At 46.8% G+C, this 21,192-nt stretch overlaps 1 protein-coding gene across 2 annotated transcripts in view; it reads left to right on the top strand.

The window, feature by feature from the left end:
- Positions 1-17,974, top strand: part of LOC115861229 (integrin alpha-M) — a 36,318-nt gene extending 18,344 nt beyond the window's left edge. For both annotated transcript variants that reach the window (XM_030871816.2, XM_030871818.2), the window contains 18 exons: positions 3,309-3,449; positions 3,538-3,747; positions 7,625-7,755; positions 8,304-8,467; positions 10,579-10,733; positions 10,830-10,961; positions 11,134-11,207; positions 11,440-11,581; positions 11,677-11,799; positions 12,937-13,016; positions 13,883-13,966; positions 14,315-14,390; positions 15,248-15,355; positions 15,555-15,638; positions 15,797-15,910; positions 15,996-16,097; positions 16,325-16,435; positions 16,882-17,974. In XM_030871816.2, coding sequence (XP_030727676.2) covers positions 3,309-3,449; positions 3,538-3,747; positions 7,625-7,755; positions 8,304-8,467; positions 10,579-10,733; positions 10,830-10,961; positions 11,134-11,207; positions 11,440-11,581; positions 11,677-11,799; positions 12,937-13,016; positions 13,883-13,966; positions 14,315-14,390; positions 15,248-15,355; positions 15,555-15,638; positions 15,797-15,910; positions 15,996-16,097; positions 16,325-16,435; positions 16,882-16,953 — 2,103 coding nt within the window. In that variant the 3' untranslated portion in view covers positions 16,954-17,974. The remainder of the gene's footprint in view (positions 1-3,308; positions 3,450-3,537; positions 3,748-7,624; positions 7,756-8,303; positions 8,468-10,578; positions 10,734-10,829; positions 10,962-11,133; positions 11,208-11,439; positions 11,582-11,676; positions 11,800-12,936; positions 13,017-13,882; positions 13,967-14,314; positions 14,391-15,247; positions 15,356-15,554; positions 15,639-15,796; positions 15,911-15,995; positions 16,098-16,324; positions 16,436-16,881) is intronic.
- The last annotated feature ends 3,218 nt before the right edge of the window (positions 17,975-21,192 follow it).

Genomic DNA, 21,192 nt, shown 5'->3' with positions numbered 1-21,192 from the left:
TGATTTTCAAAAAAGGTGCTGGGACAACTGGATGTCCACAGGCAAAAGAATAAATTTGGACCCTTACCTCACAATGTGCAAAAATTAATTCAAAATAGATCAAAGACCTAAATGTAAGAACTAAAGCTATAAACCTCTTAGAGGGATTCATAGGTGAATTTTTGTAACTTTAGATTTGGCAACGATTGTTTAGATATGACACTACAAGCACAAGCAACCAACGATAAAATAGATTAGTTGGACTTCATTAAATTAAAAACTTTTGAGCAGCAAAGGACACTATCAAGAAAACGAAAAGAATGGGAGAAACTATTTACAAATCATATATCTGATAAAGGTCTAGTATTTAGAATATATAAAGAACTTTTACAGTTCAACAATAAAAAGCCAACCTCATGTAAAAATGGACAAAGGATTTGAATAGATATTTCTCCAGATAAGATATAAAAATGACCAATAAGCACATGAAAAGATATTCAACTTTATTCATCATTAGGGAAATACAAGTCAAAACCACAATAGAGATACCACTAGAATGGCTATTTAAAGAAAAAAATGAAAAATAACACATGTTCGTGAGGATGTGGAGAAATTAGAACCCTCATATATTGCTGGTGGGAATGTAAAATAATACAGCCCTCATGGCACACAATTTGACAGTTCCTCAAAAAGTTAAATATAGATTTATCATATGACTCAGAAATTTCACTCCTAAGTATATATCCTTTTCCAGAATGAAAATAGTTGTTCAAACAAAAACTTATACGTGAATGTTCATAGCAGCATTATGCATAATAGTCAAAAGGTAGAAAGAACCTAAATGTTCATTAACTTATGAATAGATAAACAAAATGGGGTATATCCATACAGTGGAATACTATTTAGCCATAAAAAGAGCGAAGTGTTGATACATGCTACAACATGGATAAACCTTGAAAAATTTATGCTACATGAAAATAACCAGTCACAAAAGGACACATGTTATATGATTTAATTCATCTGAAATGTCTAGAATAGACAAACCCACAGTCAGAAAGTAGATTAGTGGTTGCCAGGGTATTGTGGGGGGGGGATTGAGAGTGACTTCTAAGAGTTACAGCACTTCTTTCTGGGGTGATGGAAATGTTTTGGAATTAGTGGTGATGGTTACATAACATTGTGAATATACTAGAACCCACTAAATTTTATACTTTAAAATGATGAATTTTATGTAATGTAAATTTTATCTCAATTTAAAAGAGCCATTCTGAAAAAAAAAATCAATGTAATTAACCATAACAATAGACTAGAGAAGAAAAACGTAATAATCTTAACAGATACACAGAAAGAATTTGACAAAATCCATTCTTTCATGATGTTTTCTTCTCAGCAAACTAGGAATTAAAGGGAACTTCCTCAACCTAAGAAAGAACATTTACAAAAACTCTACAGCTAGCATCATATTTAAAAGTAAAAGAGAATTTTTTTCTCCTAAAATTGGAAACAAGGCAGGAAAATCCACTCTTACCACTCCTATACAACATCATACTGGAAGACGTAGCTGGTGCAATAAGACAAGAAGAGAAAAGAAAAAAGAGCATGCAGAGTGGAAAGGAAAAAATAAAGCTGTCTCTATTTGGGGATGACATGATTGTTTGCATGGAAAATCCCAAAGAATCTACAAAAAAGCTATATAACTTATTTCAATGAGTTCTCAGGATACAAGATCAATATGTAAAAATCAGTTGTATTTCTATACTAACAATGAACATTTGGAAATTTAAATTTAAAGAAAAAGGACCATTTATTAATACAATAGCACCAAAGACCATGAAATACTTAGGTATAAATCTAACAAAATGTGTACAACATCTTTATACTGAAAACTACAAAACACTAATGAGAGAAATCAAAGCCCTAAATAAATGGAGAAATATACTGTGTTCATGGACTGGAAGACTCAATATTGTTAAGATGTCACTTTTCCTCAAGTTGATCCATAGACTCAACACAATGCCAATCAAAATCCTATTTTATTTTGTAGAATTGGCAAGCTAATTCTAAGATTTATGTGGAAAATCAAAGAAAGTAGAGTATCCAAAACAATTTTGAAAAGGATCTTATGTAAATACCATTAGGTATTTAGTGGAAGATTCATACACTATGTGATTTTAAGGCTTTCTATAAAGTTACAGTAAGCAGGACAGCGTGGCATTGACAAAAGGATAGACATGAAGATCAGTGGAACAGAATAGGCCTGAAGTATAAGTCTGACATATATTGATTTTCAATAAAGGCACAAAGACAATTCAATGGAGAGTTCAATGGTGCTGGAACAATTGAACATCCATGGTAACAAAACAAAACAAAATCCTTACCCATATCTTGTCAATTCAACCATGTTAAGATTAATTTAAATCGATCATAGAGCTAAATGTAAAATCTAAAACTACTATACTTGTGGGAGAAAACATAGGATAAAATTTTTGTGACTTTGTGTTAGGCAAAGAATTCTTAGATATAACACTAAAAGCATATGGTCCATAAAGAAAAAAATTGATAACTAAGATTTCAACAAAATGGAAAGTTTTGCTCTGTTCATTAAGAGAATGAACAGATAAGCTATGGACTGGGAGAAAATATTTGCAAATTTTACTTCTTTTTTAAAAAAATTAAAATCTGTTACTATTCCCCTCCATTTCACCCTGCTGCACCCAGAGCCTTGGAAGGCACTGTCTCCACTACCCAGCCTCACGCTTAGCAAATAGCAAACCCTTGTTTATTGAATGAAAGAATGACTAAATTGATGATTCCTATGGATGAATTCTACCTATTTACATTGAACATATTTTGGTGTTTTTTTGAACATACTTTAAAAATTCTTTTTAAAGGTAGACATTATTTCTCAATATCATGCAAAAAAATTCCTGTGGCAATAGTTGTTTTTCGTCTAAGCCAGTTGATTCCTTGTTAGCCAGACTGCCAAATTTGACTTACCTCCCTAAAGACTTACAATATATTGAAAGGATATCCTGTCTGGTTTTCCAGGCTTTTCTGTCTGTATTTTCAAATCCAGTTTCTTCGCTACCTTAATCATCTCCCTGGAACACCCTTTGGGGTAGATCCTCACCCACTACCTGTCAACTCTATCATATACTCCTCTAACTGGCAGTACATTCAAACAAGGATTGATCGTGAAACAGAGAGAGGATCACATCCGCTCCAAAGGGCTTTCCTCAGCAGGCATGATTTTTCTTCACAGGGAGAAAAATCCCCGTGCTCTGCTTTAGGTGGAAAGAAGTATGTGATCTTGGCCTTATCTCTTTCAGATCGGCTCCTACTTCGGGGCCTCCCTCAGCTCCGTGGATGTGGACAGAGATGGCAGCTCCGACCTGGTCCTCATCGGGGCCCCCCATTACTATGAGCAGAGCCGGGGCGGGCAGGTGTCCGTGTGCCCCTTTCCCCGGGGGGTGAGTGGCTGATGAGACCCGGGCTGGGTGGGATCTGGGTGTGGAGGGGTCGCCTGGGGTGGGACCTGACACTGTTTTTGTTCTGCAGAGGGCTAAGTGGCAGTGTGGTGCTGTCCTGCGAGGGGAGCAAGGCCACCTCTGGGCCCGCTTTGGGGCAGCTCTGACGGTGCTGGGGGATGTGAACGGGGACAGGCTGTCGGACGTGGCCATCGGGGCCCCGGGAGAGCAGGAGAACCAGGGTGCTGTCTACCTGTTTCACGGAACCTCGGGACTGGGGATCAACCCCGCCCACAGCCAGGTGAGGCCCGGTCACTGTTTTTGTTACAACTGTAGCCTCTTTGCCAATCTGTCCCTTTCTAATTCAATGTTCCGACAGCTGCCAGATCAGTTCTCCCAGTAGTCCTTTTTGGAAGCTTCAAAAATAACACATACTTCACAGAAAAGATTCATTCTTACCACAACTAGAGGAGGTGCACAGGGCCATCATCACTCCCACTTTACAGATGAGAAGATGAAGGCTCAGAGGTGATGAATGGTGAGCTGGAAGTGTTAGGATGTAGACATTCCTTTCCTCCGAATCTCAGTCTTTTATTTATTTATTTATTTTTTCGGTACGGGGGCCTCTCACTATTGTGACCTCCCCCGTTGCGGAGCACAGGCTCCGGACGCGCAGGCCCAGCGGCCATGGCTCACGGGTCCAGCCGCTCCGCGGCATGTGGGATCTTCCCGGACCGGGGCACGAACCCGTGTCCCCTGCATCGGCAGGCGGACTCTCAACCACTGCGCCACCAGGGAAGCCCCGAATCTCAGTCTTGGTAGGATGACCAGCAGACCCGGTTTGCCCAGGTCTGTCCCGGTTTTAGCACTGAAAGTCTCACAGCTCAGGAAGCCCTATGGTTGGTCACCCTCCCAGGACTGCGTGCTTGACAGGCTTGTGACTTGTGCAGTTACACGGGGCTCCTCTCAGAACGGCGCTGTGCTCAGATTAAGGCTCTGCTCTGGCCATCTTGAAACTCTCGATAACTTTTGAACAAGGAGTCCTGCATTTTTTTCTCCCCACGGGGTCCTGCAAATTACGTAGCTGATCCTGGTGGTTGGTCACTTGAAATGCGGGTCACCACAGATGGTTTCCTCTCTAAACTGGCTCCCTGTTTCCTGCTGGATGAAGCCCACTGTGTGGAGGGACCCCCACGGTCTGGCAGTCTCCCATCACAGCCCACCGAGGCCATCCAGTCTGCTGGCTTCTGGTCTCTGGTTTTCTTCCAGCCTCACGTTTTTCTTCTGTCCTTTCTCTCTGTCTCCTCATCACTCCTGACAAATCCCTCACCCTAGAGGTTCAACCCTACCCACACATCAAAATCACCTGAACGTCTTAAAAAACAGATGCCTGGGCCCTGCCACTAGGGGTTCTGATTTAATTGGTCTGGGGTCAGGGCCCCAGGCATCAGTAGAGTTTTTTCAACATTGTATTTAGAAAATTTTCAAAGTTACTGCAAAGTTGAAAGAATTGTCCAGTGGCCATCCATATATTTATGAGCTAAAATCTACGATGAAGATTTTACTAGATTTACTTTATCACATCGCCATCCTTTGTATTCAGACTTTTTCTACCTGTCCATCAAGTTCATCATTATTTTTTCTAATGCAATTCAAAGTAATTTGCAACACCAGTCCAACTTCACCCCTAAATACCTCAGCGTGTATATCATTAACTAGAATCTAAAATATTCAGATATGCTTACTGTTATTTTTAAGATAAAATGTACAGACAGGAAAAGCACAAATCTTTAGCCAGTCAAAGAATTTTGAAAAATATAATCCACAATCCTATCAAGATGCTGAACATAATTATCACTTTAGAAAGTTCCCTCCCGCCCCCGTCCAGTCAATTTCTGACCCCATTCCCTCCCAGAAGAAGCTACCGTTCCAATTATTTTCCACCACAGATTAGTTTTGCCCATTCTAGTGTATGGAATAGTACACTACATAGGCCCTAGTATTTTTCACACGCTCTTTAGTTGCAGCCCGGGCTAAGCACTACTGCCTCACATTCTTCCCTCTGTGTCACGGAGCCTCTTTCCACAATTGTGTGAAGACTATAATATGCCTCTTTTCATTGGCACCTGTTGTTTCTCTGTGTAAATGGGATTTGAAGGCTCTGGTTTTACTTCATTTTTATTACAAAAGCTTTACATGCTTGTACAAATTTAAAAATCTAAAGTAAACAGTACCGCAGGTTCAGACATTTGGTGTATGTGCTAGGCTGAGGAGCCAGTGGGGCGAAGCTACCATCTGTGGGATTATGACTGAACGCCTCTAAGTCAGAATCCCGCCCAGGAGGAACGATGCGGCAGCGCCGCGGAAGCCTCGGTTGGCCTCGGGTAGCCGGTCCCCCGCCGTCCCCGCCGGCGCGCCCCGCCGCGCGTCGGGACCGGGGTCCGGCGCGGAGAGCCCTTCGTCCTGGGACACGGGGTGAGGCCGGAAAGGCGGCCGCCCCCTCGCCCGTCACGCACCGCACGTTCGTGGGGAACCTGGTGCTAAACCATTCGTAGACGACCTGCTTCTGGGTCGGGGTTTCGTACGAAGCAGAGCAGCTCCGTCGCTGCGATCTATTGAAGGTCAGCCCTCGACACAAGGGTTTGTAAAATAATAAGAAAAGAAGAAGAAGAAAGAACAACAACAGTGAAAGTCTTAACACCCTCCCCTTATCTGCACCTGGAAAGGAAAACAAGGTAAGGGGAGGGTCCACACACTCACCCACCCTCACCCACACCTACATACCTGCTCTCACCAACCAAACCCCCCATATACCCACTCCCACCCCACAGACTTTGGAATTAAAAACAAATGCAAAAAGGGTCATGCAATACTATTGCTCTACTGTTTGCGTTTTTTACTTGCTCTTTTCCTGTGACTGGGGCTAGGGTGATCAGTATGCGAACGAGCAAAACTGCTGTGGCTCTCCCAACTACCATTATTATATAATTTCAAAGCAAAGCATCCTTCCAACAGAATACGCTAACTTTTTCTCAAAAAAATTTGCAGTGTAATGTACATGCAGTAAACACACAAATCTCAAGTGATGAATTTTCCTCTCTGTGAATTCGAGTAAGCACCACCCAGGTTAAGATATAGCACATTTCCAACATCCCGCACTTCCTCATTCTTTCTAGGTGATAAATTCACTTAAAAAAAATGGCAGTAAAATATCCACGACCTAAAACTCACCATCTTTTTTTTTTTTTTTTTCCGCGGTACGCGGGCCTCTCACTGTCGTGGCCTCTCCCGTTGCGGAGCACAGGCTCCGGACGCGCAGGCCCAGCGGCCATGGCTCACGGGCCCAGCCGCTCCGCGGCACGTGGGATCCTCCCGGACCGGGGCACGAACCCGTGTCCCCTGCATCGGCAGGCGGACTCTCAACCACTGCGCCACCAGGGAAGCCCTAAAACTCACCATCTTAACCATTTTTATATGTACACTTCAGCGGCATTAAGTACGTGACAAAATCACTTTTAAAATTTCTTAATATATTTGGCTGTTATCCTTTCAGTGTTACTTTTGCACATAGATTAAAGAGTCAAAATTGTTCTTAACAGCTTATTATGAAAAGCAACAATTTCCACACCCACACTGTGATTTCCTCTTCATTTTCCCTCCTCTGAGGAAACCACTTTCAGCTCTTTCAATGATTCTCCATACTTCCCAAGGGCACAATTATTTTGCTGCTTCTTGATTTTTGTTTTCGCATTGACTTCCCACTATGGGAGGTGAGGATTGAGCTCTCTTTCAGGCCCCTCTTGACACATATTCATACGCCTCCCATCCCACCCCCCCATTCCTTAAATTTATATGGTAATTTTGGTTAGATCTATGTTCAGTGTTTGCATTTTCCTGGCCATGTAAGAGATTCAACTGAGTCAAATAGTGTACTATATCACTTCTTTCCTGTGATATTTTTTGTTTTCCCTGGAAAACCCAGTAATTGATGGACACTTTGGATATCATCTCAAGGTTGTGGTCTAAAGCTTAATAGTTACCCTAATTCCTTGAGAAGGTGTGGGAGATATGACTGAGTAGAGCCCAGACAATCTCTCCTTGGGTCATCCCAGGAGACTGAGTTACACTCTTTCCTGTTCTTTCCCACCCCTTTCTCTCCTCCTCTTTTCTACCCTCAGCGGATCACAGGCTCCCAGTTCTCTCCGAGGCTTCAGTATTTTGGGCAGTCACTGAGCGGGGGCCAGGACCTCACAGGGGATGGACTGGTGGACCTGGCTGTAGGGGCTCAGGGGCACGTGCTGCTGCTCAGGTGAGAGCACACCAGGTATCTTCTTTTTCTTTTTTTTTAAACATATGTACTTCTTTTTATTTTTAATAATTTTTTAAAAAAATTATTTATTTATTTATTTTGGCTGCATTAGTTCTTCGTTGCTGCTCGGGCTTCCTCTAATTGCGGCAAGCGGGGGTTACTTTTTGTTGCGGTGCGTGGGCTTCTCATTGCGGTGGCTTCTCTTGTTGCGGAGCACGGGCCCTAGGTGTGCGGGTTTCAGTAGTTGCAGCACGCGGGCTCAGTGGCTTGTGGGCTCTAGGCATGCAGGCTTCAGTAGTTGTAGCACGTGAGCTCAGTAGTTGTGGCTCACAAGCTCTAGAGCGCAGGCTCAGTAGTTGTGGCACACAGGCTTAGTTGCTCTGTGGCATGTGGGATCTTCCTGGGCTAGGGCTCGAACCCGTGTCCCCTGCCTCGGCAGGTGGATTCTCAACCACTGCGCCACCAGGGAAGTCCCCCAGGTATCTTCTTTTTAAGGAGTGGCTTTGCTGTCTGAAGACCCCTGAGGGCCCTCTGGTGTCCCCCCACAGGTCCCAGCCAGTGCTGAAAGTTGAGGTGACCATGGATTTCACACCCAGGGAAGTGGCAAGGGATGTGTATGAGTGTCGTGAGCGGGTGGTGAAAGGAAAGATCGCTGGGGAGGTCAGAGTCTGCCTCCGTGTCCGCAAGAACACACGGGACAGGCTGAAAGAAGGTGAGGCTGGTTGGGTAGGTCTCAAGAGGTTAAATCACTGGGGACATGGACGGGTGGCCCAGAGTAAAGTTCTCACAGGCTCTGATAGCCTTCTTCAAGCTTGGGTGGAGTGAGCAGGTGGTTCCCCTGCTGGGGGGGTGGGTGGGGAGGCCCGGCAAACACCCCTAAAGAAGTAAGCATGTGGCACTCCTTTACACTCTCAGTTCTCCAGAGAATGAAGGGCCCCATCCATGTGAACTAACCAGGTCTTTTTTTTAAACTGAGAGATGACTCGTTTAAAGGGGAGGTTGAGCTGATGAAGCTAAACACAAACTCACAAAGCATTCAGATATGCATTTTATCACAACAAACTTGACTTCCTTCCTTGTCTCTATTCTCAAAGAGTGGCATTGTGTTTGGGGTGAGGAAGAGTAATGGTGGTTCTAGAGGGAAACAGGGGGAGGGGATAAAATTTGTTTCTAGCAGTCATCTTACTGGACTGAGGAGATAGCAGTCAGAGTTTTGGGCAGCCAGCATGGCTAGAAATTGAGAGCAAAGTCTTGGAGACTAGAGAATTACAGAGAAGGTGTCCCAAAATCTACATAGAAATTTCCTGTAAGTCATTGGCTGACTTCTAAGCCATGCATGTCCAGATCAATACTCTTAGAAACTCAGTGGAAGACAACAACTGGAGAGCTCAAGAGTTGAACAGAAATCTAGGAAGCTGAGATTTGAGAGGGACCTTAAAATACACCTTGGTCCTTCTACTGGGACAATGTCCGTTGAAACCAGCAAACCAAGAGAAACAATAGACAATAGAAATAGACCCATAGGTGATTCAGCAATTAGAATTATCAGATAGGAATTTTAAAAATAACTAAAATTAATATCTTCAAGAAAAAACAGGAAATGATGGAGAACTTCAAATAAAACCTGGAATTCATGAAATAGAGTTAAATGGAAACACTAGCACTGAAAAATACACTGAATGATATTGAGAATTCAATAGATAGATTTAATAGTGGATTAGAAACAGAACAAACAGATGTATACTACTATATATAAAATAGATAAACAGCAAGGATTTACTGTATAGCACAGGGAGCTATATTCAATATCTTGTATAACCTATAATGGAAGAGAATCTGAAAAAATATATGTATTACTGAATCATTTTGCTGTACACCTGAAACTAACACAATATTGTAAATTATCTATACTTATATTTTAAACAAGTAGAACAGAGAATTAGTGAACTGGAAGGTAAGTAAATTGCAAGTATCCAGATGAGCACACAGAGAGAAAAAAGGATGAAAAATAAACCATAGGAGACATATGGGACATGGTGAAAGATCTAATAAACATGTAATTGGAGTTCCAAAAGGAAGGCAGAGAGAGAGAGAGAGAGAGAGAGAATAAGAAAGAAGCAACAGTTAAACCTAAATGGGAAAAGAATGTGAAAAAGAATAGAAACAAGTATATGTACAATTGAATCACTTTGCTGTGCACCTGAAACCAATGCAACACTGTTAATCAGCTATACTCCAATATAAAATAAAAATTAAAAAAAAAAGAAATGGTGGTAAAGAATTTTCTAAAATTGATGAAAAACATCAAGATTCTCTACCAAATTAGGAACTTCCCTGGCCGTCTGGTGGTTAAAACTCCCTGCTTCCAATGCAGGGGGCGTGGGTTTGATCCCTGGTTGGGGAACTAAAATCCCATATGCCATGCGGCCAAAAAAAATAAAAAATAATAAGATTCTCTACCAAATCAAAGCAAGATAACATTAGACATTGTACCATCCTAAGGCACAAACTGCTGAAGACCAAAGACAGAAAAGAAGTTAAAAGCAGCCAGAAAAAATATACTTAATTTTCCAGTAGGTGACAGAATAGCTACTATTTATTGAGCAGTTACTGTGTGGCAGGCACTATGCTAAATGCTCTGTAGGCACTATTTCGTTTTTACTATTGGGAAGGTCCAATTATTATCTTCAATTTAAAAATAAGGAACTGAGGCCCTGAGAGAGGTCAGCTAACATGTCCAAATTCAGATAGCTGGGCCTCCACCTCCTGCCAGTCTGACTCCAAACCCAGGCTCCTCACCACCATTCTTCCCTGGCCCTTCAGGAGATACCCAGAGCACCATCACATATGACCTGGCTCTGGACCCAGGTCGCCCACATTCCCAGGCCATCTTTGATGAGACTAAGAACAACACTCTCAGACATATAGTGACGTTGGGGCTGAGTCAGCAATGTGAGACCCTGAAGCTCCGGTTACTGGTGAGCAGAGGGTGACCACACTCCTGGGTCCTCCAAGCATGGGGTGGGCTTGGGATGCTGAGGAGGGCAGACCACCAAACCCCCACTGTCTCTCAGGATTGTGTAGAGGACTCAGTGACCCCCATTGCCCTGCGCCTCAACTTCTCTCTGGTGGGGAAGCCCTCGTCCCATTTTGGGAACCTCCGGCCAGTGCTGGATGTAGAAGCTCCAACACTCTTCACAGCCTCGGTGAGTCTGGGAGTTGGGGTCCAGCCGGGGTGTGGAAGGGACCAGAGGCCAAGGTTGTTGAAGCTCATTTTATTTCATTTCACATAATTTTATTTCAAGATTTCATTTTACTGTTTCGTTTCACGTCTTTTCACGATTTCCTTTCATTTTCCTCATACTCTGTTTTCGGCAGTTTCCCTTTGAGAAGAATTGTGGCAATGACAGCATTTGCCAGGATGACCTCAGCATCACCTTCAGTTTTATGAGGTGAGTTTCCTGTCCTCATTTTTACCCCCAGACCTGCACCATGACCTGCTGCTCTGTTCTTCTCCTGGCCCCCAAGGGAGCCCGGCGCAGAGCAGCTGCCTCAGAGGTGTGTTTCTGTGGCTGCCTTGTGCACTGTCTTTTGTCTCCGAGTGTCCGCGCCTCCTTCCCGCTGGAGCAGACTCGCTGCAGGAAAGCCCTCAGCATCTCATGGCCTGGCTTGTTCCCACCACAGCCTGGACACCCTGGTGGTAGGTGGTTCTCGGGACTTAAACGTGACGCTGACTGTGAGAAACCAGGGCGAGGACTCCTACAGAACACAGGTCACCTTCTTCTACCCATCTGGCTTGTCCTATCGGAGGGTGTCAGGAGCCCAGGTAGCCAAACCCTTCTCAGGCTCCATCTGACTTTGCATTCCCTGCCCCCATGGGTGGTGTTTGACATCATCACCTCTGCCTCCTTTGCCTTCCAGAACCAGCGCTCACAGCGGTCCTGGCGCCTGATCTGTGAGTCTGACGTCTCCACTGAAGGGTCTGGGACCTTGAAGAGCACCAGCTGCAGCATAAACCACCCCATCTTCCCAGACAACTCGGAGGTCAGGCTGCTGGCTCCTTCTCCCTTTTTTTCCTTTGTCTTCCTCTGAATTCTTCCCTAGTTCTTCTTCTTCTTTCCTCCGCCTCCCCCTCCCCTCCCCCTCCCCTCCCCCTCCCCTCCCCCTCCCCCTCCCCTCCCCCTCCCCTCCCCCTCCCCTCCCCCTCCCCTCCCCCTCCCCTCCCCCTCCCCCTTCCCTCCCCCTCCCCCTTCCCCTCCCCCTCCCCTTCCCCTTCCCTCCCCCTCCCCCTCCCCCTTCCCTCCCCCTCCCCTCCCCCTCCCCCTCCTCCTCCTCCTCCTCCTCTCCCCCCCCCCTCCTCCATGGCTTGTGGGATCTTCGTTTCCTGGCCAGATATTGAACCTGCGCCCTCGGCAGTGAAAATGCATGGAGTCCTAACCAATGGACCGCCAGGGAATTCCCTTCTTCTTTTTTTTGCGATACGTGGGCCTCTCACTGTTGTGGCCTCTCCCGTTGCGGAGCACAGGCTCCGGACGCGCAGGCTCAGCGGCCATGGCTCACGGGCCCAGCCGCTCCGCGGCATGTGGGATCTTCCCGGACCGGGGCACGAACCCATGTCCCCTGCATCAGCAGGCGGACTCTCAACCACTGCGCCACCAGGGAAGCCCCCTTCTTTTTTTTTTTTTTAAGTAGATGTTTCTTTGTTTTGAAAAACAGCTTTATTGAGATAAAATTCATCTACCACACAATTCACCCACTTCAAGTATACAATCCAGTGGCTTTTGCAATGTTCACAGTGTTGTGCGTCCATCCCCATGATCAATGTTAGAGTATTTTATTACCCCAAGAAAAAACCCTGCTCCCCTCAGCCATGGGCCCGTGTCGTCCCATCTCTCCCAGCCCTAGGCAACCGCTAATCTATTTGCTGTCTTGAGATTCACCTACTCTGGATATTTCATATGAATGGAATCATACAATAGGTTTGCTTCTTTGACTGAGCATCACGCTCTCAAGGATCACCCGTGTTGCAGGATGTATTAATATTCAGATTCCTTTGACTGCTGAATAATATTCTGTTGTACGGATGTGCCACATTTTATTTACCCGTTCTTTAGCTGATGGACGTTTGGGTTGTGCCTTCTCTCTTACTCTTGTCACCGTCTCTTCTTTCTCCAACTCCAGATCACCTTCAATATCACATTTGACGTGAACCCTGATGCTTTCTTTGGAAACAAACTACTTCTCAAGGCCAACGTGACCAGGTGCGCTATGCCTGGCCTCCTCCATTCTGAGGTCCCAGCCCCCGGCCCCCCTGCTCAGGGTGGACCATTGCCCTCTCCCCACTTGTTCTCCCTTCAGCTCATTGTTTTACTCAAGAAACACCAACTGAGCACCCACCACGTGCCAGGCGTGGCCCCCTGTGCTGGTGGGACAGTGATGGACAAGACAGCTGTGATTCTTGCCCTCACAGAGGTTATAATTTAGGGGCAAAGATAGACAGGAAAGCCGATGATTATGATACGGTATGAAATGAATGATGTCCAGTCTTCTTGGGAGATTGGTGTTCAGAGAAGACTACATCCAGGCTGTGAGTTAGCCAAGCAAAGGCATGAATTGAGGCTGGGCATGAAGACAGAGAGAAGGAAGTGTGGACCAAGCAAAGCCCGGAGACTGCAAAGGTCAGGCTGAGTCTGAGCACAGGAGGCAGGATTGAAGGAGTTGGTTAGACATGGGCCGTGTCAGGAAATGATCGACGAGTGCTCTTAGGGAATTTGCAACTTAACTTGGGAGTGATGTGATCACCTTTGCATGCTAGAAAGATCACTCTCCAGGAGCGGGGGGATTGGAGTGGGAGTCATTTTGAATTCAGGGGACCAGTGAGAAGAAGGCACCCTTCTGCAGGTATCCGTCCTGGTGAGTGGGGATGGGCCTGGGCTACACAGGGGCAGCCCTGGTCTTTCCTATAATCTCTGTTTCCTCTGTTGGATTTAGAGGACAGCGTTTAGGATGCTGAGAGGACAGGACTTGGTGGTTGGTTGGTGACGGAGGGTGAGGGAGAGGAAGAAGGAGAAGGAAAGGCTGATTCTCAATTCTCAAGAGCTGACCAGAGTTCTCTGTTTCCCTTCAGTGAGAACAACATACCTGGGAACAACAAAACCAAATTCCAGCTGCAGCTGCCTGTGAAATACGCTGTCTACATGGTGGTCACCAGGTACTGGCTGCTGGGGCTTTTAGTTCTGCCTTCACCACTGGGCTGGACATGGCGCATTGAGTACCTGTGTGCACGAGTCTGTGCACGTGTGCCTGTGAGTGAGTCTGAGGATATGTGTGCGCACATGTATGTCTGTACGTGCATGTGTATGTGTGTGTGTGAGGGACCCAAACTGGCACATGCTGGAGGTCCCACCCATACTGCCCCTGCACACCATCCCGCTCGCACCCTCTCAGGGCTGTGTTACCTGTGTGCCTGTTCACCCCTTTACACACTTAGCCCAAGACCCCCTCCCAGGACTCCCCTGATGTTCTGTCACCTCCTGCCCCTTCTTCTTTCTCCCATCAGCCTTGAGGTCTCGACCAAATATCTCAACTTCACAGCCTCAGAGAAGACCCGCCACATTATAGAGCATCAGTATCAGGTGGGGAGCTGAGAAGGAGCCTGGGGAGGGAAATCGAGATGATGGGAACACAGGAAGAATGGTAGGAGGGACTTCCCGGGCAGTCCAGTGGTTAAGACTTCGCCTTCCAAAGCAGTGGGCATGGGTTTGATCCTTGGTCGGGGAACTAGGATCCCGCATGCTGCGTGGCCAAAAAAAATATGATGGGAGGGCTTCCCTGGTGGCTCAGTGGTTGAGAGTCCGCCTGCCGATGCAGGGGACACGGGTTCGTGTCCCGGTCCGGGAGGATCCCACATGCTGCGGAGTGGCTGGGCCCGTGAGCCATGGCCGCTGAGCCTGTGCGTCCGGAGCCTGTGCTCCGCAACGGGAGAGGCCACAACAGTGAGAGGCCCGCGTACCACAAAAAAAAAAAAAAAAAAAAAAATGATGGGAAACATGCATGAGGTGCCTGCTTTGGGCCAGGCTCTGTTCTAAGCTTGCTGTGAATCCACACACACCACCACGTGCATCTGTATGTGTATACACACATGTATGTAAGTAACTCATTTTACCCTCGTAATGACCCTGTGACGGAGGTACTGTTGTCTCCCCCAGTTTATAGACGAAGAAACTGGGGCTCAGAGAGGCTAACAGAACATGCCCACAGTCTCACCCCTAGAGAGTGGAAGAGCCACTGCTTCCGCCAGCCTGTCTGGCTCTGGAATGGGTGTTTAACCCCTGTGCTCTCCTGTCTCTCAGAAAGCATCAAGAGGCAGGATGCTTGGGTCTGTGAGGCCTGATTCAGTACTGGGCTGTCGGGAGTGGGGAGCCTGATTCTAGTTGCTGGTGGGGGCAGAAAGGCCAGAACCCTGATATCTGCCCCTCCCCACCCGACGCAGTTCAACAACCTGGGCGGGAGGAAGCTCCCCATCAGCGTGGTCTTCTTGGTCCCCATCCAGCTGAACAACGTGACCGTGTGGGACCAGCTCCAAGTCACCTTCTCCCAGGTAAGCGCAGCTGGGCCTGAGGATTGGGTCCAACTCCTTTCTCCACAGCCCTGGTCTTTCCTAAAATCACTTCTGTTTCCTCTGTTGGGTTTTGGAGCCATTTCTGAGCCTCTCCTGGACCTCGGTTTTCTCACCTCCTGGAGGGTGGACCCAGGAGCCCTCGCTTCAATCCGTCCTCACAGTGTCCCTCTTTCCTCAGAACCTCTCCAGTAGATGCCACACCAACAACACTGACCTTCGTCGCTCTGACTTCCTGGGGGAGCTTAAGAAGGCCCCACTGCTGGTGAGACTAAGCCCAGCCTCAGCCTCGGGGCTGCACGCAGACTCCACACTGCCCCCTCACCTGGGCCCAGTACCGGCTCTCAACTGCCGGCTGAGTGCATGGGATGTGGCCTGCATCCAGCTTTCCTGCTCACCTCTCTCCCCTCCTCCCTTCCCCAGCACTGCTCCATCGCTGTCTGCCAGAGAATCCAGTGTGACATCCCGTCCTTTGGCGTCCAGGAAGAATTCAAGGTCACCCTCAAGGGCAACCTCTCATTTGACTGGTACATCAAGGTATGTGGGCGCCTGAGGTTTGGCTGGGCACAGACGAGATCCTCCAGGGCCAGTGGGTCCAGCTCCCATCCTCTCTCTCCCACAGACTTCGCATAACCATCTTCAGGTTGTGAGCACGGCGGAGATCTTGTTTGATGAATCGGAGTTTGCCCTGCTCCCAGGACAGGGCGCGTTTGTGAGGGCCCAGGTATCTGTCTCGGACACAGAAGAACCGCTGGAGGCAGGAGAGGGGCCTGGGCTTGTGGGAGAGAGAGAGGTGGGGGGGGCCGGGAAGGAGGAGTGAGGGCTGGGGTTGGGCGGCACAGGGGATTTAGTCATGGGGTTCGGGGAGCACACAAGGTCTGACTGGGGAACCCCCAGAAATTCAGAGTCTTTCTCCCCTGATGCCCCCCCCTCCCCTTCTCCCTGCTCCAGACAGAGACCAAGGTGGAGCCTTACGAAGTACATAACCCTGTCCCGTTGATCGTGGGCAGCTCGGCTGGGGGGCTGTTACTCCTGGCCCTCATCACGGGCGGCCTGTACAAGGTAAGTCCCCCGGGGCCCTCTTCCTGCCCCTCCCCTCCCCCCACCCCCACGGCTTCTCACTCAGCAGCGCCTTCCTGGGTTCAGCTCCCAGCTGTGCCTCGGGCAGCTCACAGAGCCTCAGTTTCTTCAGCTGTAAAATGAGACTATAAATACCCATTCTGTGGAGCTCTTTGGGTTCGTATCTCTAAAGCACTTAGAATAGTCTCTGGTACAGAGTAAACACTATATAAAGAGTACTTATTATTATATTTTAGATTTCTTTCCCTCTTTTCTTTCTCAATAGTGATGCCATCCCCCTCCCTGTCCCACTTTCCCCAGATCTATTCTGCACTCCGCCACATTATTCTTTGCAGCTCTTGGTCCCACCATCTCCCAGCCTGGCCTGCATAGCCTTCACTCGCCCTCCTGGCCTTGATGCCCTTACTCCCCTGTCTCTGCCTCCACAGCTTGGCTTCTTCAAACGACAGTACAAGGACATGATAACTGAAGCTGGCCCTGAAACTGCTCCCCCGCAGTAACAGCAGCTCCTTCCCCACTCTTTGCTGAGTGGCCTCCCCTGCAGCAAACAGGATGTGGTCAGACCGAAGAGCGAGCGGGTCCCCAGGCTGCTGGACGGACACATCTGTTGGGAGACCAGGGCAGTGATGTCTCACTCAGGAGCAACCTGCTTGGGTTTCCATTCCAGTGTGTGTGTGTGTGTGTGTGTGTGTGCGCGCGTGTGCATGCATGAGTGTGAATTGTGTGTGTGGCTCAGATCTCTCTTGCATGAGGACAAGTGCCTTTGGCACAAATCTCAGGCAGAGGGAGTTGCTTGGGCTTCCTTGTGCGGGGGTGAAGGTGCCATTGGTTCTTCCTCAGGGGCAGAGGTGATGGCAGCTCTTGTGGGTGAACACAAAGGGAAGTGCAAGAAATCCTCCCCCAGCTATAGGAAGTGAGACCTCCTTTCATGGGTGAGCCCGCAGGCCAGCAGGAACCCATGCAGCTGGGCCTGAGCCTACCCGGACAAGCCAGCAGGAACCTGTCCAACCCATTCCGCACTAGAGCTGATGTGTCCAGTGCACAATGGTGCACCTCCCTTTATGTATTCACTTTATTATTTTAATGCTACTTTTATTTTTTGAATGGATGAACAGGTCTGTAGTATCAAAATCAAAAGACACGCAAGGGTGTGTGATGAAGTTCCCCTTCCATCCTGGTCTGCCAGCCATTTAGGTCTCTTGTAACGGGTAGTCCAGGCTGTGCACTTGGGGTCTCCTTCACAAAGATTCTAGGTGTATGCAAACACACACACATACACACGCACAAGCTTTTTTACACAAATGGCAGCATGCGTTGTTTATACTGTCTGCATCTTGCTTTTTTCATTAATATGGCTCAGACATTGTTTTATATGAAGACATAAAGTACTTTTTCATTCTTTTATATAGTGCACCACGTTCCACTGTGTGGGTGGATCCTAACGTCCTTAACAGTCTCCCTCTGATACATTATTTCCAACTTCTCGCAATGACAAACAATGGTGAATTAATAAATTGAATATATGTCGTTTTTGCATATGTGTAAGACAATTTATAGGATACATTCCCGGAAGTCTGAATTCTGCCAGAAGCAACCCCAAGAGAAGAATTTGAGTGAAAGAAGCTTATTTAAGAGAGACTCCAGGAAATACCAGTGGGGGAGGGACGTGAGCTGGGGAGGGAAAGGCAGCCAGTAAAGGGTATATTATCAACAGAGGGACTGTTATGAGCTCCTGGAGTGTAACCCCACCGGGGAGGTCTGGGACGCAAAGTAGAACAAGCACCTTGACACTTCCCACCCGAGCAGAGAAGGAGCTGGCGCGTGGATACACCAATTCCACATAGTTATTGGCTGAGGGTTGCTCTTCGTGGGGAAGGAAGTGCTAATTCCCTGGCACCTCTGGGCCGGCCCTGAATGTAGGCAGAGCAGCTCTGGTGGCCAGAGAAAGGGCTACAGATGCTGCCAGTTGGAAGTCTGCCAGGTGAGCACAGCCCCTGGCAAGGCCTACAGGGATCCAGGCAGGATACCAACAGCATTTGCTATGAAGAGTGTGTACAGATGAAGTTTTGATAGCTGTTTCTAGGTAGCCCTCCCTCCTCTGGGGCGTTCTCCCACTGCCCATCACCCAACCTTTGCCAGTGCAGTACCCACGACTCTGCCCTTAGCACCCATCCTAATGCTCACATCAGTCCTGTTAAGTGGTCATCTCTTGCTATTTACTGATGTCTGAATTTCACTTATGAGGAAGCTGAGACTTAGAGAGATCATCTCAATTGCCTGAGGTCATACAGATAAAGAGGAGATGGAGCTGGGATTCAAACCTGTTTCTGTCTGGCTCCAAAGCTTTTCTCTTTAACTGTCCCAATGGCCTCAGAGGAATGGCCTGCAGCAGGCACGAGGGAGGTAGGGGGGAGAGAGTGGCTGTTGTTTAGCTGTTATAATATCAGGTGAATCATATGAAATCGCTGACACGTTTGTTGACAAAAATGGCAATTGCATGCAGTTCATCGAGATACAAGAAAATCATGGCTTAGATGGACATCTGCTCCAGATGTGATAGGAAGGAAGGCAGGTGAGGGAAGTGTCCTAGGGGAGGCGACCCCTGACTCAAGTAGGGGCAAGAGTCTTCCAGTCAGAGGGCAGCACAGGTGGGGCTAAAAGAGTGGGCAGGAGCTTGGTTGGGCATCTGTGCTCTGTAAACTAGAGTGAGGAGTTTGAGTTTTATTCAAAGCGCAATTAGATGTCATCAAAGGATGACTGATAAGATAATGGCCCTTTGTATCTTTGGGGGTGTTGCAACACATGTCACTTGAAATTGTTCTACACAATTTCTTCTTCTGACTTCAAAATCCATTAAAAATCCATTTTCTTCTTCCTTACGTTGAAAGACAAAAGACCTCAAGATCTCCAGATGTCCTTAACTGACCCAGAAAGGAGAGGGCCTCTGTACCTGCAGGCACCTGTCCTTGGATGGGCAGTCAAGGCTCAGAGTCCACATCGGCCTCTTTGCACTGGAAACTTGTGTTGAATTCAGTCAGATAGGAGCTTTATGATAGGTTAAAAAGTAAATTATTTGTAGTGACAAATTACCCTAGCATGATCACAAAGTTACTAATAAACAGGGCCATAAATCTCTGGTGAGAAGCAGATAAACCCAGGAAAGTCTGTCCTTGTTTTTACTTTTTGGGGTTCAGAATAAACAAATCTCTACAGTCTCCACCCTTCTTTTCTTACTTAGTAATAGGTTCTTATCGGGGACACCGTGGAAGATTGTTATATTGTTATATTAATAGTTATGACCCTCAGTGAATTGTGTTTCCCTGCATCCCACTCCCTTGCAATGTGACATTGCTGCTGCTCCCATCAAGTGGTGGGGTCTTCCTCTCTAGCCTCTGGAATCTGGGCTGCTCTTGTGCTTTGCTTTGACCAATGGAATGTGGTAGAAGGGCTATTGTGCAAGTTCCTGGGCCGTCAGAAGCACTGCAGCTTCTGTGCTCACCCTCTCAGACTCCTGAGACCACTGTGCTGAGACCCAGCTAGCCTATTGGAGAATGAGACAGCTGAGGCCCTCAGCTGACAAGCCAGCACAACCACATGCACGAGTCCACATTTGACCTTCCAGTCCAGTCCAACCATCCAACAGCTGTGGCTACAGGCAAGTCCAACAAAAGAACTGCCCAGATTGTCACTTCCTAGAACTGTGAGAAATCATAAATTGTGGATGTTTCAATCCACTGTATTTTGGAGTGGCTGGTTATGATGCAATGGATAACTAATACAGCCAAACAATGAAAGAACATTTCCCATTTTCCTTTGTGGCTAGGTGTGGCCATGTAGCTAGATTCTGATGAAGGGGATGTGAGTAGAGTGAGTGAACAACTTTGGAGTCAGGTCCTTTGAGAGAAGGAGTATGCTCCTTTCCTCCTTGCCATCTTTTCACCAGCTGGAGTGTGAATGTTCTGGTGCACCATTTATTCTTTTTTCAATTTTATTTTATTTTATTTTTTTAACATCTTTATTGGAGTATAATTGCTTTACAATGGTGTGTTAGTTTCTGCTTTATAACAAAGTGAATCAGCTATACATATACATATATCCCCATATCTCTTCCCTCTTGTGTCTCCCTCCTTCCCACCCCTCTAGGTGGTCACAAAGCACCAAGCTGATCTCCCTGTGCTATGTGGCTTCTTCCCACTAGCTATCAGTTTTACATTTGGTAGTGTATCTATGTAAATGCCACTCTCTCACTTTGTCCCAGCTTACCCTTCCCCCTCCCCATGTCCTCAAGTCCGTTCTCTAGTAGGTCTGCATCTTTATTCCCATCCTGCCCCTATGTTCTTCATGACAATTTTTTTTTTTTAGATTCCATATATATGTGTTAGCATACGGTATTTGTTTTTCTCTTTCTGACTTACTTCAGTCTGTATGACAGACTCTAGATCCATCCACCTCACTGCAAATAACTCAATTTCATTTCTTTTTATGGCTGAGTAATATTCCACTGTATATATGTGCCACATCTTCTTTATCCATTCATCTGTCGATGGACACTTAGGTTGCTTCCATGTCCTGGCTATTGTAAATAGAGCTGCAATGAATATTGTGGTACACGAATCTTTTTGAATTATGGTTTTCTCAGGTTATATGCCCAGTAGTGGGATTGCTGGGTCATATGGTAGTTCTATTTTTAGATTTTTAAGGACCCTCCATATTGTTCTCCATAGTGGCTGTATCAGTTT

Source organism: Globicephala melas, chromosome 15, assembly GCF_963455315.2.
Source record: "Globicephala melas chromosome 15, mGloMel1.2, whole genome shotgun sequence".
Lineage (NCBI taxonomy): Eukaryota > Metazoa > Chordata > Mammalia > Artiodactyla > Delphinidae > Globicephala > Globicephala melas.
The sequence above is the reverse complement of the archived record's forward strand: the minus strand, read 5'-3'. Positions and strand labels throughout refer to the sequence as shown.